This window comes from Actinia tenebrosa, unplaced genomic scaffold, assembly GCF_029948245.1.
Source record: "Actinia tenebrosa isolate PJP-AT-01 unplaced genomic scaffold, QUT_ActTen_1.0 PGA_scaffold1__47_contigs__length_23844297, whole genome shotgun sequence".
Classification (NCBI taxonomy): Eukaryota; Metazoa; Cnidaria; class Anthozoa; order Actiniaria; family Actiniidae; genus Actinia; species Actinia tenebrosa.
Window position 1 is genome coordinate 15,472,629 of NW_028292578.1, and position 17,881 is coordinate 15,490,509.

General features: G+C 35.3%; 2 protein-coding genes across 2 annotated transcripts; both read right to left on the minus strand.

The window, feature by feature from the left end:
* Positions 1–878: 878 nt before the first annotated feature.
* Positions 879–9,030, minus strand: LOC116297785 (histone acetyltransferase KAT8). Its single transcript, XM_031706077.2, has 9 exons — positions 8,811–9,030; positions 8,405–8,476; positions 7,394–7,560; positions 6,702–6,755; positions 5,414–5,578; positions 5,156–5,245; positions 4,165–4,305; positions 2,471–2,715; positions 879–2,023 (listed from the first exon to the last, which is right to left on the minus strand). The coding sequence occupies exons 1-9, from the start codon at positions 8,989–8,991 to the stop codon at positions 1,807–1,809; spliced, it is 1,332 nt and encodes a 443-aa protein (XP_031561937.2). The 5' UTR covers positions 8,992–9,030; the 3' UTR covers positions 879–1,806.
* A 1,124-nt stretch (positions 9,031–10,154) lies between these two features.
* LOC116297784 (eukaryotic translation initiation factor 3 subunit E) lies at positions 10,155–17,777 on the minus strand. Its single transcript, XM_031706076.1, has 13 exons — positions 17,634–17,777; positions 17,421–17,480; positions 17,107–17,164; positions 16,049–16,166; positions 15,669–15,711; positions 15,238–15,342; positions 14,848–14,973; positions 14,481–14,605; positions 13,678–13,897; positions 12,923–13,032; positions 12,357–12,459; positions 11,401–11,547; positions 10,155–11,176 (listed from the first exon to the last, which is right to left on the minus strand). The coding sequence occupies exons 1-13, from the start codon at positions 17,721–17,723 to the stop codon at positions 11,141–11,143; spliced, it is 1,341 nt and encodes a 446-aa protein (XP_031561936.1). The 5' UTR covers positions 17,724–17,777; the 3' UTR covers positions 10,155–11,140.
* Between the last annotated feature and the right edge of the window lie 104 nt (positions 17,778–17,881).

Consider the following 17,881-nt stretch of genomic DNA (forward strand, 5'->3'; position numbering starts at 1 on the left):
AACTACTTTAGAAATCACGAAATGAAAGAAACTTATTGGAAAGTAAAAAAGAAGGCGCAAATAAATAACTTTTCAAAATGGCAAAATATTTTTCTAGAAAGTCCAAATTTGCCTGGTTACATATTGAGTCTGACATATTGCTATGAGAGCCAGTGCTAGCCCCTAGACATGACGATAGAAATATCATTCCTTATTATTAGTCTAAGTATAGGCTTGACGCGTTTTTTACTATTCGAAGAGACTTCACCATTTATTTAAATATTGATATTAATAATGTCTTGGAAACAGAATAATCAATTTATGAATGTTACTTTTTTCACTGTTTTTCCGATAGCTTTCAAAATTTCTTTGTCGTTAATTCAGTCTAATCAATAAACCTATCTGCAGATGCTTTCTTTTTATGTTAAATAATTCGAACCATTTCATAAACAGCAGTTGGCACAGAGTTTTAAACTTAACAAATGATGAAACAGAAACTGGTGTAAACACTTTCTAAAGTATTTGCACAATGGTGGAGTTTCATTACAATAGTGCAAATACTGTATGCATTCTGAATGAAAATACTCCAAGAACTGCTAGAAAAATAAAATATATGCATATATGAATAAATAGGTATTATTAGACATTTTAGGGTGGAATGCAGGTGTATATTTTTTCAAGTCGGCTATTTTGTAGAGCCTGAAAGAGCGAGATAAAATGCAAAGACAAACAAAATGTCCACTTTTATTCCACCCTAAAATGTCTAATAAGTTATTTATTACTTAACGGAGATGACTTTTCCCCCAAAAGGCTTCAAAAAAAAATTCTTTTAAAAAAACTAGTTTTCAAAACCAGTTTTTTATTGTACAAAATAACTTAAAGTACAAATATCGCAGGAGTACAAATATGAACTTTTATTTCTTTTAACCCTTACAAATATTTTTCATATTCTGGAGTATTAGAGACTTACTTTTATATACAATTTTGTTGTCATTTAGCATAAAGGGGATTGACAGCATGTTGTGGGGTTCCAACCACATAATCTGCCTTTGAATCTTGCTAGATAAAAAATCTTAGAGACAACATTTACATTTAGCAAACTGATAGTTTCAAAAAAGCAAAAATGAAAAATCTAGAAAGGTATGTTTGGATTGCATTCGCCCTATTTACTTTTATCTGGATAAAGTTTCTTGAGGTTGATGCTACCAACATCGTGTTTGTTCCTACCTAACAATATATCGCAAGTCATTCAGTCAGTAATGAATGTACAGTATTTACAGTCCTTGATGTATATGGTGAAATCCATACTAAAAATCAAAATATTCTGTCCAATTTAAAGGACTATTGTTTGGGACTCACTAGTCTTGTGTTCCAGTGGAAACAAAAGCATTTTCACATAGAGAGGAGGCTGGTCAGTCTAGAACAATTGTTACTTAAATTGGTCGCCATATTTCGATTGTGTGTATAACCCTCTTACTTTTAGCAGAACATGCTGTTAGTCGGATAGTAATGTAATTATTATAAAGTAAAATTGCACTGCTGCAACAGTCCCCTTCACAGTTCCCTGCACCATCTTGAAAGGCAGCCATGCCTTTGCATCAAAGCAAGATGAACCGTGGGCTTGCAATGATAGAGACATGTAAATAATTGTCCATGGTGTTAAAAAAGGTCTTTATTATTGCAAGCTCACTGTTTGTCTTGCTTCTATGCAAAGGCACGTCTAAAGGGACTATTTTTGGATCTGTGCTATGAAAAGAAGTGTTGAAAGAGAACACCACTATAGCTATGAACAAATGACTGTATAAACTTTTCAACAAAACTAAACGTTCAGTGTTTTTGCCGTTTCACTTTCCTTCCTGGTGGTGTCCATTTCAGGCAGTCTGTATCTACTGTTAATACAGGTTTCCTATACTGAGAGCTTTTTATATGTTCTTCAACAAGTTTTGGGGTCACACATATGACATGCTGTCCTTTCCAATATTTTACCATGTTTAGTGATTGAAGGGTGCCGATAATGTCTTCTTGGGTGATGCTTGTCATAGCACTAGAAATAAAAAGATTAAAAATTGATAAAACTATTGGCAACAACAACAACATCAGCAGTATCACCACCAACAGCACAAGCAACAACAGCAACAACAGAAGCAACAAGAAGCCCAGATGAAACACTCTCACACCTACACACTACTCTTGAATGCTTAATCTTGACAAACAGGTTTTTCTTGACAATGTTATTGAAACACTTTGATTGACAGCCATCAAAAAATTATCTGGTTGTGACAGAAATGAATGCTTGAAAAGTGCTGTGATGAAAAAAGGAGTCATTGAAATAAAATGAAATAAACTTTCCCATATTTGAAATGCCTAATCTCAAACAATACACATTTATTGGAGGAAAAAAGACACACACACACCCACAAAGACACAAAAAAGTTGAAAACATAAAAATACCAAAAACAATACTTATTTATTATAACTGCGGGCATCTTACCTTAGATCCTTGATAGAAACTGTTCCTCTAAAATTCCTCAGAATATCCAATAAAACCCATGACCAATAGCTTCTGTAACTGAGCTTTCCTAAATCTGAAAGTGGCTTTTCCGGTGACCCAACTGTTTGCTCAATTTTTGACAACTCATAGCTAAATGCAATTAGGAACTTTCCATAACCTTTTCTTTGATATGGAGGTAGCGTAAGGATGCATGCTACGTTATTTCCATCTGGTGATTCTTTCTCCTGTGACAATGTACAATATCATTTACCATTACTTTCATTGCTATGCGCTGATCAAGAAAACAGTCACGACAGTGAAATAGGGCAATATACTGCTACCAATTGCCCTATTTCACTATGATGTCACATCAAAACAATCTATTCTTTAAATGCAAAGGATCATGGTTGATGGAGGTGGTCAAATCAACTCAAATTCACCGAAAATTGTTCTAAAACCCGTATCAATCCACGAAGAGAAGTAGAATAGCCAGCAAAGGTTCAGAATATTTTTTAGTACATATTAACACATATTATATCTGAAAACCAGGCCATTTTAGATTAAACTGTTTCGCTAGGAGCAAATTTTGTTGAATTTTCTATTGGATTTGGCGATCCTATCCCCCACATAAACAAGCAGTGTGAACAAGTCATAGTGAAATAGGGCAATTAGAGAATGTAAAGGTACCGACCATTATTTATTTAATTGACAGAAGTGTATTGCCCAATTTCCCTGTTGCGACTGTTTTCTAGATCAGCATGTAGCAATGAAATGAGTGGTAATTGGTATTTAAAGTCCTGAAGTATTCATGGTTCCAATTTTATGTTACGATTGCTATGTCACACAAACTCAACAATTAGCTAGAATATACCAGAATTTAAAATTCTGAAATCTGATTGTCTCATATTTCTCATAGTACTCTATAAAACAGATACAGATACTGCGTACAGTAGTTGTTTGTGGGACAAGATTTTAGTTCTACTGAGAAGACTGCTGCAATAGTAATTTGTTTGCTATTGTCTGAGTCTGAACCATGTATTATTTTCACTGTTTTACCGCATGCCATCCTGACTCTCTTATAAGATTAGTGAATCGAATCCTAACTTTTCACAGAGACAAAACATTTTGCTTCCGGAATACAAAAGTGGAAAAAACAATATGATCAATTTTTTTTAGAAATTCGGTTGTATTGTCAGAGGTTCACATATTATGTTTTTATACACTATAGTTATAACAAATAAGAATTTGATTTTAAATTTAAGGAGTTGCAGTTGCAAAAATATTTGTACCTCTACACAGGAAGATTTGAGCTCAAAAAGCAGAGATTTCTGTTCCACTTCAGTGAGTATTTTTTCATCAAAATATTGTTTCAGTAAATGTTTGATTTCATAACATCAATTTTCTTTCAGCAAATATTGCAAGGAAGTTCTTCAATGGGACCACTGTACAGTTTACATATCTTAATAGACCTCTTCACCTTGGGTAAAAATGTTTTTCCATTTCAAATCATGTCATTCCCTAGAGTATTGTTTCTTCGTATGTAATAACGGTTGTGTGTGAGAAGACACATGAATATAGATACAGCTCAAACAAAGAATCTTATTCTCAAGAGAGTGAGACATGCCCAAGGTAGAGAGGATTTATTTAACTTGTTTTTGCAACCACATAAACAAAAGTAGGGTCTCATAAATTACCTTTGAGAAATATCCAACCATGTGAGCTCCTTCTCTGTCAACTTCAGTTAAAATATAAAATATGAAGGGTTCCACATCAAAATACAGGGTCTTGTGGTCTAGAAACAGTTTTGCTAAAAGGCATATGTTTTGACAGTACAGCTGCAAATAGAAAATAGTAAAAAAATTACACTAAACTAAACCCAAAGTAAGACAAAGAAGAAGCCACTAATAGGCAAATGACGATAAAATATTCTAATAGTAAAAAATACAATCACAATACTGTTGTTATGTCAGACAAGCTATATATGTTTTTGATATACAGCATAGAACAGACACCAATTGAAAAGAATTGTAAATGTCTGTCTGGGAATCAATGCATTCTAAAGGTACTTTAAGAAAAATATTGATAACTACCAAAACATCTTATGAATTTGAGTTTGTTGGTCAGACATTTTGTATTCCATTGGGAAAACTCAAGCATAGCTGAGCATCACTCAAGCATAGCTGAGCATCACTCAAGCATAGCTGAGCATCACTCAAGCATAGCTGAGCATCACTCAAGCATAGCTGAGCATCACTCAAGCATAGCTGAGATCAGTCTACCAAAGTTGACAGCAGCTTGGGCTATCATTAAGTTTTAATATAATAGAAGAAGTTCATGATACATGTAGTTTAAGCCGGAGAAGTTTGCTCAGTTACCAAACCATTCTCCAATCTTTGTCCCTTAATGAAAACCCTTGGGAGTGTGTCAGCCACAGGCAGTACTGAAACTCTACTGTAAAGACCTCTGCTGTGGTTTTTAATATTCTGCAAAACTCGGTAGACTCAAGCTGAATGCTGAAATTTGATTTTTCACTGCCCTCAATCAAAAATAATCAGTATCTTTCATAATCTTGTCTGGCAGCAGTGAAAAACCAATTTCACAAAAAGCAATGAAAATGTTGGAGTTTGCAAATATCAAAAAGCACAGTAAGTACATAAGTTTTGTATACTACTGTATGTTGCTTACCTTATATTCTTTGCCATCCACTTCATACACAGATATTGTTCCCTTGCGATATATTTCTATACCAGGAGGCTGGTGCATGCCACATTTTGCCTTTAAAAAACAATAAAACGCCTTATTTATGACTATAAAAATAATAAATGATGCATTCTTATGTTACCAAGTCTCCAAAGTCATTTTCATCATCAGTTAGCTTCATAAGATTTTGATTGGTTAGCTTTGTAAAAGTGGTCCTGGTAAACAAAGTATTAAAAGACTTACAGCATGTTCTTTAAAAGTCTTTTCATATTTCATGTACTTGATACAGTATTCACAGATCCACAGTTTATTCACTTTGCCATATTCTTCAGGGTAAGGTGAGAAATACCAGGTATCAATCTCATATTTACCAAACTGTGCTTTGTCAATATACTTGATTTTTGTTATCTGAAACGAAAACAACAACATACTTTAGAATATTCTTAAATATTAACCCTTTATGCCCCAAGTGTGCCATATGGCTCACACATACTAGCATGGCCTGTTTTCAAACCATAAGGTAAAATCTAATTCTTAAATATTAACCCTTTATGCCCCAAGTGTGCCATATGGCTCACACATACTAGCATGGCCTGTTTTCAAACCATAAGGTAAAATCTAAGGCATACTAAATAACACTCTTTAAATGCTAAGACCCCTTGGGATTTTGGCAGGCTGTAAGCATGGTCTAGCTCATGTGCCGCAAAGGATTAAGGAGTTTTTTTGTGCTTGGATAGTTATTAAAGATGTGAATATTATGTTTCTTCAACCAAATTTTTCTTGGAAAAAAAAACTCTTGCTCGGAGCTTGGAATTTGTTTTCAGAGAAAAATTTGCTTGAAGAAACAAGTTCACATCTTTCTCAAATATTGTTGCATGATAGTACCCTACCTCGTTGAATTGGTAGTACATTACCAAAAGTAAAAGAAATGTAAAAAAGACAATGTCCTAATAATGCATTAAGACAAGGGTCTAGGAGACGACCCAAAAAAAGATCCATCTAGTAATGTAACGCCTAATTTACGACAAGGGAATCCCCTTATGCTAACATTACAGTTGGTACAATAATTGAACTGTGGACACTGAGTTTTATGTCATTTAAAAAAAGGCATACTGTAAATCATCCTTTGAGCCAATAGACCTTATTTGTGGTGTGACAATGTTTTCCCAATTCAGTGTGACAAACCTCTGGGGGAATGAACAGCTATTGTTTTGAAACTTGTCGGGATATCATCGTTATTCCTTTCGTATCCTTTGGGATACTCACAAATTTTTTGAAGAATAAAAATGAAGGAAAATGAATCCTCTTGAGGTTTGTCACGCTGAATTTGGAAAACATTGTCACGCCACAAATAAGGTCTATTGATTGGAAATAAGATTTCTTTTGATCACTTGGTGCATTTGAGCTCAGTGCTCTATTTTAAAGGGTTTGAAACTGCAGAAAGTTAGGGATATAAATAGGGGATTTATCTTTGTGCCATGACAAGCTCAGAATTAAGGGGAACTTCTCAGTGGATTAACTTCTAACTTACTGCTTCATGTTCTTTCTCCAGGGCTGCTGTGGTAGGATCCATTTCAGCATATGTCTATGGATAAATGAAATCCACACATTAATAATAGTTTTTTTTACTCATTTAGGTTTGATATCAGCGTGATAAAGCCATGAATATAATCCATTTATCATATAGATATTGATGAAATACTAGGTTTTCTCTAGTGTCGAAAACTTGATATCTTTCACCAGTGGAAGATACCATATCTTTCACACGTGAAGATATCGCTGTTCACATAGTAACATATTTTAATAAAGAATTTTTAAGCTTTTGTTTTATTTAAGTGTCATCAATATCTATATAATAAACAGAACATTACATAGCCGCTTGGAGATACGAATTTATCTTCTCATGTTCAATTTAGATATCTCACTCGTTCGCTTGGCTAACTCATGAGATATCAATTGAACACTCAAAGATAAAATTCGTATCTCCGCGCGCCCATGTAATATCCTCTATATCAGTGAAATGATATGATATCTCTTCACAGTAAAAACTGAAAGCTGTAAATTTTGTCATTTTATCGAACCTAAATGTGTAATAATCAAATTGCTACATGTTAAGAGCTTGATATCTTTTTTATTCACTCATCTTCCACATCATATATCTAACCTGAAAATATCAAGCTCTTATCTGTATGTAACATGTGATAATCTCTATGCAGTAACTACCTTTTGTACATGGTTGATCTCATCATGTTTACGCTTTTGATTTCTAGTGAGCTTTCTTTCTGGACCATCAACTTCAGACCTATCGTCAACAATTGCTTTGCAAGTTTCTTCGGTTTGTTGCAAGTCAACTCTTTCTGATGGAACCCATTCATCAAGACGTCTGTTGACTATACCACATGAAACAATTAGAAGTTAGCCTTGTTACAATGTGACTTGCCATACCATGGCTTACACACTCATTTTCAATTTTATTTGTTTGTTGCAAAGTGCATGAAATAATTTTAAATATTTGCAGTAACACTGAGTGAGTTCTTTCTTTTAAGATTGGAATAGGAGCCATGACTTTTAAGTTAGAAATGTGATTTTTCATATTTCAGCTAGAAAACATGAAAACTTTCACTTCGTCTCAGATCACCCATTTCAGAACTCTGACCAACAATATTTTTTGAAATTAGTATATACAGAGGATATCACATGGGCGCGCGGAGATACGAATTTTATCTTCGAGTGTTCAATATTGATATCTCACAAGTAAGCGCAGCGAACGAGTGAGATATCTAAATTGAATACGAGAAGATAAAATTCGTATCTCCAAGCTGCCATATAATGTCCTGTTTATTATACAGATATCGATGAAACTTAAATAAACAAAAGCCCAAAAATTCTTTATTAAAATAGCAAGCCGATTCAACAGCGATATCTTCATGTGTGAAAGACATGGTATCTTCCACTGGTGAAAGATATCAAATTTTCGACACTACAGAAAACCTGGTATTTCATCGATATCTATATAATAATAATATATTCACAACCGCACAACCTAGTTTCTTTTAAGATTGGAATAGGAGCCACGACTTTTAAGTTAGAAATGTGATTTTTCATATTTCAGCTACAAAACATGAAAACATGAAAAATTCCACCGTCTCAGATCACCCATTTCAGAACTCAGACCAACAACATTTTCTGAAATTGGAATATACAGAGGGTTGATACTAGCTCTTTTAAACTTACAGCCATGGTAATGAATGTAGTATTCTGTTTTGCCATCGTCTTCTGGTCTGGACTGGATTATTTCAGCAGCATCTAAAACACGCACAATTTTTTAAAATATTATGAATAAGAATAGCTATGCTTAGAAGTAATTGACTTTCCATGTTGTTTTGGACTCCATTAGCTACGAATATAGCAGCTTTGTTGATTTTATACATATGTCATATGCGTTTTCACCTTAGAACTGAGGCGTTCAAAACGAAGTTATTGACATAAGGTACACGGTTATAAGGCCTACAGCTTCATAGATATCGATTGAATTCAAAAATATTACTTATTTTGGTGTATTTACTTTAGAAAACTGTTTGAATATACGAAAACAAGAGTAACAATGGCCGAGAGTCGAGCGAACGACACTCGTACTTACGCCATGACATATCAGGTCTTTGGACCAAACATTGCTGATTGCTCGAGTTGCTGACTTCTGATATACGACGAATCTTTGAACACTTCTCTTCTCGTTTGGATTTAGAGCTCTGTTCCTTCTTTTCATCGCCATTTTCAGTTTCTTTCTTTGCTTCTCCTCCGTTGGCTTCAAGCGTCACCATCTTGAACAACAAGAACGTGTGTGGTTTTACCCACAATTCCAAGCCTGACACAGGAAACCCAAAGTTATATTTTTATACCACAGGTAACCCAGATGAAGAACACTTTCTCCCGGTCGAAATAATAAGATTGCTTGCTAACAATTTTCCAAATGTCTTGAACAAAATGCCCTTGATAACTATGCTACAGATTATTATAGGCAAATCAATTATATTGCGAACGTATAGTGAAGCAGTCATAGAAATCCCCCCTCCTACAAGCAAAATATCCAAGTTACCTCCCCCCCCCGGTGACAGACGTATGTTATGCGGTTTGTACAAGCAAAATATCCAAATATGACGTTACATTAACTTGCGCACCAAACGAATATTAAAGTTGCGCAAAGGGGCAGTTTCACTTCAGCCAATTGCCATCACGTCTATCTTTAATGGCACTGCGCATTTCAAGTAATCCAATCTCCACAAGAGAACGGACCTGACAGTGCTGCTTGATGGAGCTGTAGACCAACCCGAACATTAGAGATACAGATAAATAAGTGTATAGGCTCTGCCGTGATCGAAGATGGTACAAGAGATCTTCTTTTTATTGGAGTTTCTTCTGATCATCGTAATGTACACTATGTGGGTATGTTGCTGTCCTTATGTCGTGTAGGACAGCCCGTGGAAGGCAGCCCTTCTTTGGAAAGGAGAAAACAATTGTATCCGCTGCAAGGTTATGAAGCCATTGGAAGTCTTGAAATTTGTAGACTGTGTCCTATTTTGCTGATATTCTGGCGAACGTTGACGCAATTTCAAATCCATGATTCGTCATCAGCTAATTAATGAAAAGATTTCGCAAGAGAACAAAAAACTAGAGAGTTGTTGAGGGAAATCATAGTTAATAGTTATATATCTCTATTAACTATAGGACAATATGAAACTTCTAGCACAACTTCTTCAAAGCGTGCATTGAATTAGTAAATATTAATTGAAGCAGAAAATTGTCAGAAGGCAAGCAGCGATATTCAGTGAAAAACAAATATTGATTGCGTTATGTATGAGTTAATTAAGCGGTTTAAGTCCAAGTCAGGCAGGTACCAGTATTCCTTGACACTTGTTAACGCATTCAGAAATGGTACAATCAATTCGATTGTAAATGAGATATGTATCGAAAGACAACCACAACATTTGCAATCAGATTATTTATTTGTTTCTATACTTTATGGATAATCTCCGAGAGACACGACCCTTCAATCTTTTACAATAAACAGCTTTAAGAAGATAAAGCGATCATTAAGATATGTAATCACAGGTAAAATCGTCAAGAAACATTTGCAGCATCCAGAAGATTAGTGGACAACAAAGAAAGACCTTCACAAACCTTTGTTTTAGTGAAACTGGAGCTTTTTAAAACTATTAATACGTGGTTTGCAACCAATCAAGAAAATGCAATAAAAACAGTTTTTACCGGCATATTAGTCAACAAAGAAATAACAAAAAAAATAAAGAGGATTTTTTTTTGCTAAATTCAACTAATAAGACGCGAATGACTGTTAGTCGATTGCATTTAGTGATGGCGCTTCAAACTTGTGAAAGATGGTTGGCACAATCACCAGCCTCCTTTCAGTAAAGCCAAAGAGGAGCGCAAAACGATTCCAGTAGTAGATTTAAAAGTTTCGGGTGACAGTTCTTCCCTAAAAGAAGGTTTAAGTAATTTTTAATTTTCCAGACATGCTATCATATAAGAAAATGCGCTAAGAAAATACGCATATTCTTATATGATTTCCGAGCCCATCCCACACGGCTTACTGCCTCACCTCTCTAGACATGCTATCACTTATTTTAAGGTATTCCTTCGCAGGGATTGAGAGGGGGGCACTACCTCCCATTGATTGGTTGTGAATCGATTAATTATTCTCTTGCTCTGGAAGCCAACGCCCTTTTCGTCTTAAACTTGTTTGATCGTTTTAAATAATATTATGCGTGTAAGATTTGCAAGAAGTTACTGGTCTTAGTGCTAGATATTTGTCCATCTATTCATGGAAGTAAGAGGGGGCATGAGTTTTCCTTTTATCTCTATATCTAGAGATCCTGTTACTTGATGCTTATCTAGGTTACTGTGAAGATTGGAGGTTATTTGTAGGATATTTAGAAGATTTCGTTAGCAGAGTAGCTAGTGCTGCGATTCGTACGACATATTCCACGAACCCTGGAAACAAAAAAGAATAAATGGTATTTATGAGAATTTTTCAAAACTTAGAACCAATATTTTTGTTGGCAATGAGGGATATTTCTGAGTCGTGCTTCTCCTAAGACTAATCTCATGTTCTGCCAACCACCGCGTGCTTTATAACTGCACACAGTACGCGCGAGCGTTTTCCTCTTTCTTCAATATTTACCAAAGGAATAGAGAAAGAAAGAAAGTTTACTTACAGCATATGCATCATATCCACCCTTTTCCGTTGAAAGCTTCTTATCAATGTTTCCTGCCAGCATTTGGCTCTTAAAATTCAGTCCTTTGGTCTTTTCTATGATCTGTTGATAGACTGACGGTGCTTGTACTCCCATGACTACGTGGCCCTAGAAGTGAAAAAAGCACGATACAAAATATTTAGGATACTACAAACATTTTGAGAGATTTGTGAAGCCTTGTAAAACTATAAATGGCTGCGTAAAGGTGCAGTAATACAAGCAACCAAATCGTGAAACTTGTCGCATACATGTAAAATTGTTGCAGAGAGAATGTTGGTCAAATTACCACTCTATGCGTGTAAAGGTTCTAGATTATCTCGAGGACTATAGTCAAGATGCGTGACGTTCAAGTTCTAGATTATCAGTTTATTCAGAGTTCAGTCAGTCAATGATTTCACAATTCCACGTTACAGGTTTTCACGAGTTCAGGTTTTCACGAGTTCAGGTTTTCACGATTCGACATATGTGCTGTCCTGAAGATAAAATCATTCGAATTCCGGATTCATTTTTTAAGAACAACAACTTGTCTACTCTTCCCTATATCAACCCTGTCCCATTCCCACGAGCTCCTTTTCTCTCTTCCACAGGGAACCCGCTTCTATCATGCATAAGCTATAACAATGCGCAACAAAATTTCATTGTTGCATATAGTAAAGTGATTTCAGGGGTTTCAATACCAGCTTGAGTAGGCAGCAAAACGTATTGAATAGACGGAGAGCAGCTAGCAAACTTTCTCACGTTTTCCGTAAATTTTTGGGAGCTTAGATCAAAATAGGTGGAAAGGTTGATGTAAAATATCCGACAAGAATCGCTGGCTGCTGGCTTTAACTGAAAACCCTGGAGTTTTCACTTTGCGCGACAATGAACATATTGCAGGCAACAGTACAATCCGTATCATTACTTATTTGATTTCTTACCAATTTTGAATCAATTTTGGCATCTAGTTTAGCATTTCGAATTAGATTTACAATCCATCTTTCAGCTTCTTCAGGTGACATGTTCAGTTTTTCAGCTAACATACTAAAAACGAGAGAGAAAATAGAAACAACCATTAAGTACAATCATGAATCTCTCAGCTCTTGGACAACACGTGTTTAAATAAACTATTGATTGATTGATTGATATTTAATGAAAGGAAACAATATTTCTTTTTTGTGGAAGTAAGTAGGCACCCTTCAATTCACCCTTTGATAGTAAGCTTCAATTGCTTACTATCAATCACTGATTTCTTATGTTATATTGCAGTCAAAAGAAAACTCAAAAATGTGCAAAAGTTGGGTTACAGCAGCCTGGGACTTAGAACCAGCAGTAAAACAGCTAAACACACTGTGATTGGCTAAAACAAAATTCGTCGCTCAGCTGGAATACCTGCTATTCAAAAACCATATTTGCAGCCTAGTATATAACTTCCCTTCAATCATATGTCACTGCTTTGGGCTGCTCAAAGCTTTATTAAAACTTGTGTTGGTACAATAACCATTACCTGATACTAATACACTGGTGGATTCGGCAGAAGGTTTCAAAGATAAAAAGTCTGGCATTTTCAATGAAGTCATCCAGACATGCCACAAGGAAGAAGTCATTGACTAGGACCTGGATGGCAGAACAAAAACACCACTATTAGTAAAATAATGGCAGATATTGTTTTCTAGTTTGGTATATTCCTAAGAATTGTGCATCCTAACAGTTAGGGACATGACCATCTTTAACACGCATGCTTAGCTGTTATCAATGATCATGCTGACATTGAGGTGGATGATGATGATGATGATAATGATGTTGATTGATGATAATGATGATGTTGATTGATGATAATGATGATGTTGATTGATGGTAATCATGATGTTGATTGATGATAATCATGATGTTGATTGATGATAATGATGATGTTGATTATGATAATGTGCATGTTTGTGGCAGCCTGCAATGATGTTGATGTTAATGATGATATTGATTGATGATGTGTATAATAGACCATCTCGGCTTGGGTGACATTTCATATCACGTGTCATTCCCTTGAGAATAAGACTCTTTGTTGGAGTTGTATTCATATTCATGTGCAACCGAGCGCAACTATTAAACAAAGAAAGGATACTCTAGGGATTGACACATGGTCTGAAATGGTGCAACATTACGCCTGAGTTGAGGAGGTCTATTGTGCCTGCAACAACATTGCTATCAGTGCTGCAACTGGTTTTGATATTGATATTGTAGTATTGCAATATTGCTGTTACATACCGTTTCACATTCTCTTAGCTTAGTCTGTGCCCCATCAAAGTCAAAGTTGACATAAAGACATTCCAGAAACTCAGTGATGGGATCCCTGTAGGTGTAGGATTCCTGTTGGATGACTTTAACAAGATCCTTGAGAACAGTTCTTCTTCTCTTGCTTGTGATAACAGCAGTGGTCAAGTATCTCAGAATGTGAGGACACATAGTCTGGATAGCATTTAGATAACTGAAACACAATGCAATATTTTTAAATATAGGAAAACAATAGCATAATCATCATTATTGTTCTTTTGTTTCCCCGGAGCCTTGAATAGGATCTCTTTGCACTCAACCAGAATATCAAAAGTTGGCTATTAGGGTTGCTGTATAGGCATACTTGGTTCCCTATTTCTATATTCCATTAGTTTCATGAACCATTATTGATGTTATAAATATCTGAAATATAAATTTCTAAATGAAAAAGAATTCTTTTTAAGAATCTACAGGTACAAAGGTACAAGTATTTCAGGAGATTTTAAGAGAAAAAAAAGACTTTTATGATATGAAAAAGGGAAAACTGTTGCTCTCGTGTCAAAATCTCACTAGATCTGGAATCATAGCAGTAACTTAACCACAGATATCGTAATATTTAATATTCAATACAGTACCAATTGTATTACAGCAAGGACACTTGGGAACTGTGAACACTTAAAGCTTTTTGTCACTTTTTAATAATACATACTGCTGTATAATTCCTCTCTTGAGCCAATCGATTGGAAATAAGATTCATTTTGATCACTCCAAGTATTATCTTGGTTGTGTTTACTTACGCTGGTTGGTAGAGAAACAAATCAATGATGAGATCACGTCCTTTAGGATGGTTGAAGTAGACAAAAAGACTCCAGTGTATAAGCCATGTTCTTTCTTGTAGTAACTGAAGAGTACCAGCAGAGGTCTGATAAAAAATATATGATAAATATATGATAAATGGACCAACAAGCATTATAAAATGATTGTAAAAAATCTTGTGTTCTGATTGGTTGGGAGCATGTGCATTATGAGAGCGCACAGCACGCACACTTTCAGTTGCATCATCCCTATCCAAAATAATGACTATTATACCAACATGACTATAGCTTATGCTATCTCTGCAAAATACCTGATACAAATAAAAAATACTGCATTTCATTGACTTACATTGCCTTCTATTACTTCTTTGAGTCTGTTTAAATCTTCCAAGGCTGTTTCCCAGTTCTGCATAAGGATTTCTGATGCCAGCTTCCCCCATAAAGCATTAAGAGAATTTCGGTCTCCACCAGGAGCCTATCAGAAAGAAGAAAAAAAACTTTTAATTAAATACCACTACAAACCTGTAGATGTACTATAATATAAATAATCTTAATATATTGATAAAATACTTTTGAACGATTTTGAACAAGTGTGTCTCTGTCCTAAGATACAAACATGATAGCCAGCCAATCAGTGTGCATGTCGTATCTCAAATACTTTATAAGCCAATCTATGTATATAATATAAACAAATTTTATTGAATGTTTGGTAACAATCAATGCAATTGAGAAGACTTACCAAGACTCTGTAGAAATAAAGATACTCAGCAGCGCCTGCATAATTGCCACATTCATATTGGAACTTGGCATACTTGTACAGGATATCCATCATCTCTGGTTTGATCTAAGAATATTAAAAAAAAAAACGAATTAGACTTATAGTTTTGAAATAATAGGAGAAGGTCATGGACAGGATATCCATCATCTCTGGTTTGATCTAAGAATATTACAAAAAAAAGGAATTAGACTTATAGTTTTGAAATAATAGGAGAAGGTCATGGGCTGCTGGTGGACCATATTCTGCAAACTCAGTAGCTGAACGCTGAAATTTGGTTTTTCACTACCATCAATCAAAAATAATCAGTCAGTACTTTATGTTGTTGACTGGCAGCAGACTAAGTATCTGTGAGTAAGCTTGTACTCAAACAAAACCATTCTAAAAATACTTACATCGTGATTCTTTTCTAAATATTCAAATAACTGTCTTCCATCCCTAAACGAAAACAGTTGCTCACATCAGTATACTGTCTATATGCACAAACAATAATCAATTTGATAAGATCAATATTAATTTCACAGTATATTCAAAAGAATCTTCTCGTGTCAAGAATATTTTACTCATTTGTCGAACTCACTTGCAAAATTTACCTCAACACTTGAAGATAAAATGTGTACATGTATATCTCTGCGTGTACATGTATATCTCTGCATGGCCATGTAATATCCTTTATTTTTGCTTTGCTCACGTGCAAGATATCACCTCAATGCTCAAAGATAAAATATGTATCTCTGTGCATAATATGTAATGTAATATCCTTCATGTAACATACCTTGTTGACTGCATTTGTATGGTAAACTCGGGATCAGTAAAGCAGTTCATGATGGGTTCTGTTTGAGCCTGTAGTTCTTTAAGTTCAGATACAACTTCAACACGTTTTTCTTTAAGGCCTTAAAGGAAGGGAAAAAATGAAAATGATTTCCATAAATCAAAAGGACAGTTCTTCAGCTGGTTCTCTCTTGCAACATAATGGATCCTTCTCTAAACTATCTTGGATGCGAGACTAACACAAAAATACAATGGAAATCACACTTTTTCTCATCGGAATTTGTGGAATTTCTTTGGTATTTCAATGTTACAGTAGCCTCACTTTTATAATAATTTTTGAAGGGGGCATAACATGATGTCAATTTAACTGCTACTGATACAGCTGTATATCATTATAAAGGATTCAAGGGTGACATAATGGTAGTGTGCTCACATCTCACCAACCCTTCTGGGTTCACCTCTGGGGTCTCAGGTTTGATTCCCAGGCTTTGCATCACATGTGAGTAGAGTTTGTTAGGTCTTTTTTTATTCTAGGGTTTTTCTCCCTTTCCAAAACCTAACATGCTAAATTCCAATCGTATCTGTGAGTTAGCTGTGCCTTGACTTTGATCAGCACAGAGGCTTTTTCAGGATACCAATAAAATTTAAAGGTTACTGGTGTGCTTTAATGTAAATCCAAAAATATTCACAAGAAAGTTCTACCACTGTTTTCATTGCTATATGTATATGATGATCGTGAAAACAGTTGCAACAGGGAAATCAGGCAATCCTTCGATAGCACGTTATGTCATTCCCACCTCCTCGGGGAGCGTTGGTCCCATTTAACAAAAGATTTGCTAACAACACCACAATGGCCGCAATGTTTTTGTCTTTTAACTCTCTTTGGAATGCTTGCAACCCATCAATACAGTTCTGTCAACCAGAGTGTGTATTTGATTGATAGCAATCTATTGGCTAATTTTCCTGCTGTTAGTGTTGTCTCGATCAAGGTGTAGCAATGATAACAGTGGTAATTATCTTATTAAATTGATAGGAGAAATAAAAAATAAAAAAAGAGCTTACTTGTAGGGACTTCTTCGTCTGGGTAGAGGTTCCTGTGAACATCCATGGCAAAATCCACCTAAAGAGCATTAAAACCCGTCAGAATAAATAAGACTTACACACCAAACCTATTTTTGTAGGCCTGAAATCCCGACGTTTTACTTTATGTCGAATCTAAGAAATATTTTTATAAGAAATTCGGTTCATGAAGAGGCGGGGGAAGTATAAGGCTTACGTGTATTTATGAGAAAGGTTTACTACTGCTTTATAGGTGCTTCGACCGAGAAAAGTTTGAAGATCGTAGACTAGTTCGATCATAACTGTATCGGACTTACCATGTTTGTGTTACTCAAGAGTTCAAGTTTTCCTTTTAGCAATTCATGTTCATCGTAAATCTAAAGAAAAGAAAAGGATCCAACAATTTTTGATGAAAAATTCTATCTTCTTACAATAAAAACCGGCAAATGAACACGAAAAAATCACAAGAAAAAGAAACATACGAGAAGAATGAATACAGGAAAAAATATTTCTTAGTATACAATACTTACTTCTTTGACAGAGAGGAATTCTAGCAGCGGAAAGACCAGATGCCGGTCTAAAAAGCAGCCCATTCGAGAAGTCAAATCGTGTTCCGCCATCTTGAAATGAAGAAAACGTGCACGAGTCACTACTAGGCCCAGCCCTACCGCGAACACGTGATACCACAGGTAACCCGCACCAAACCGCAAAATAAATAGCCTTGGGAAGCCTTGGGTCATGTAACATCAAGGAGTTAAGAAATGTTAAGAAATGGGGA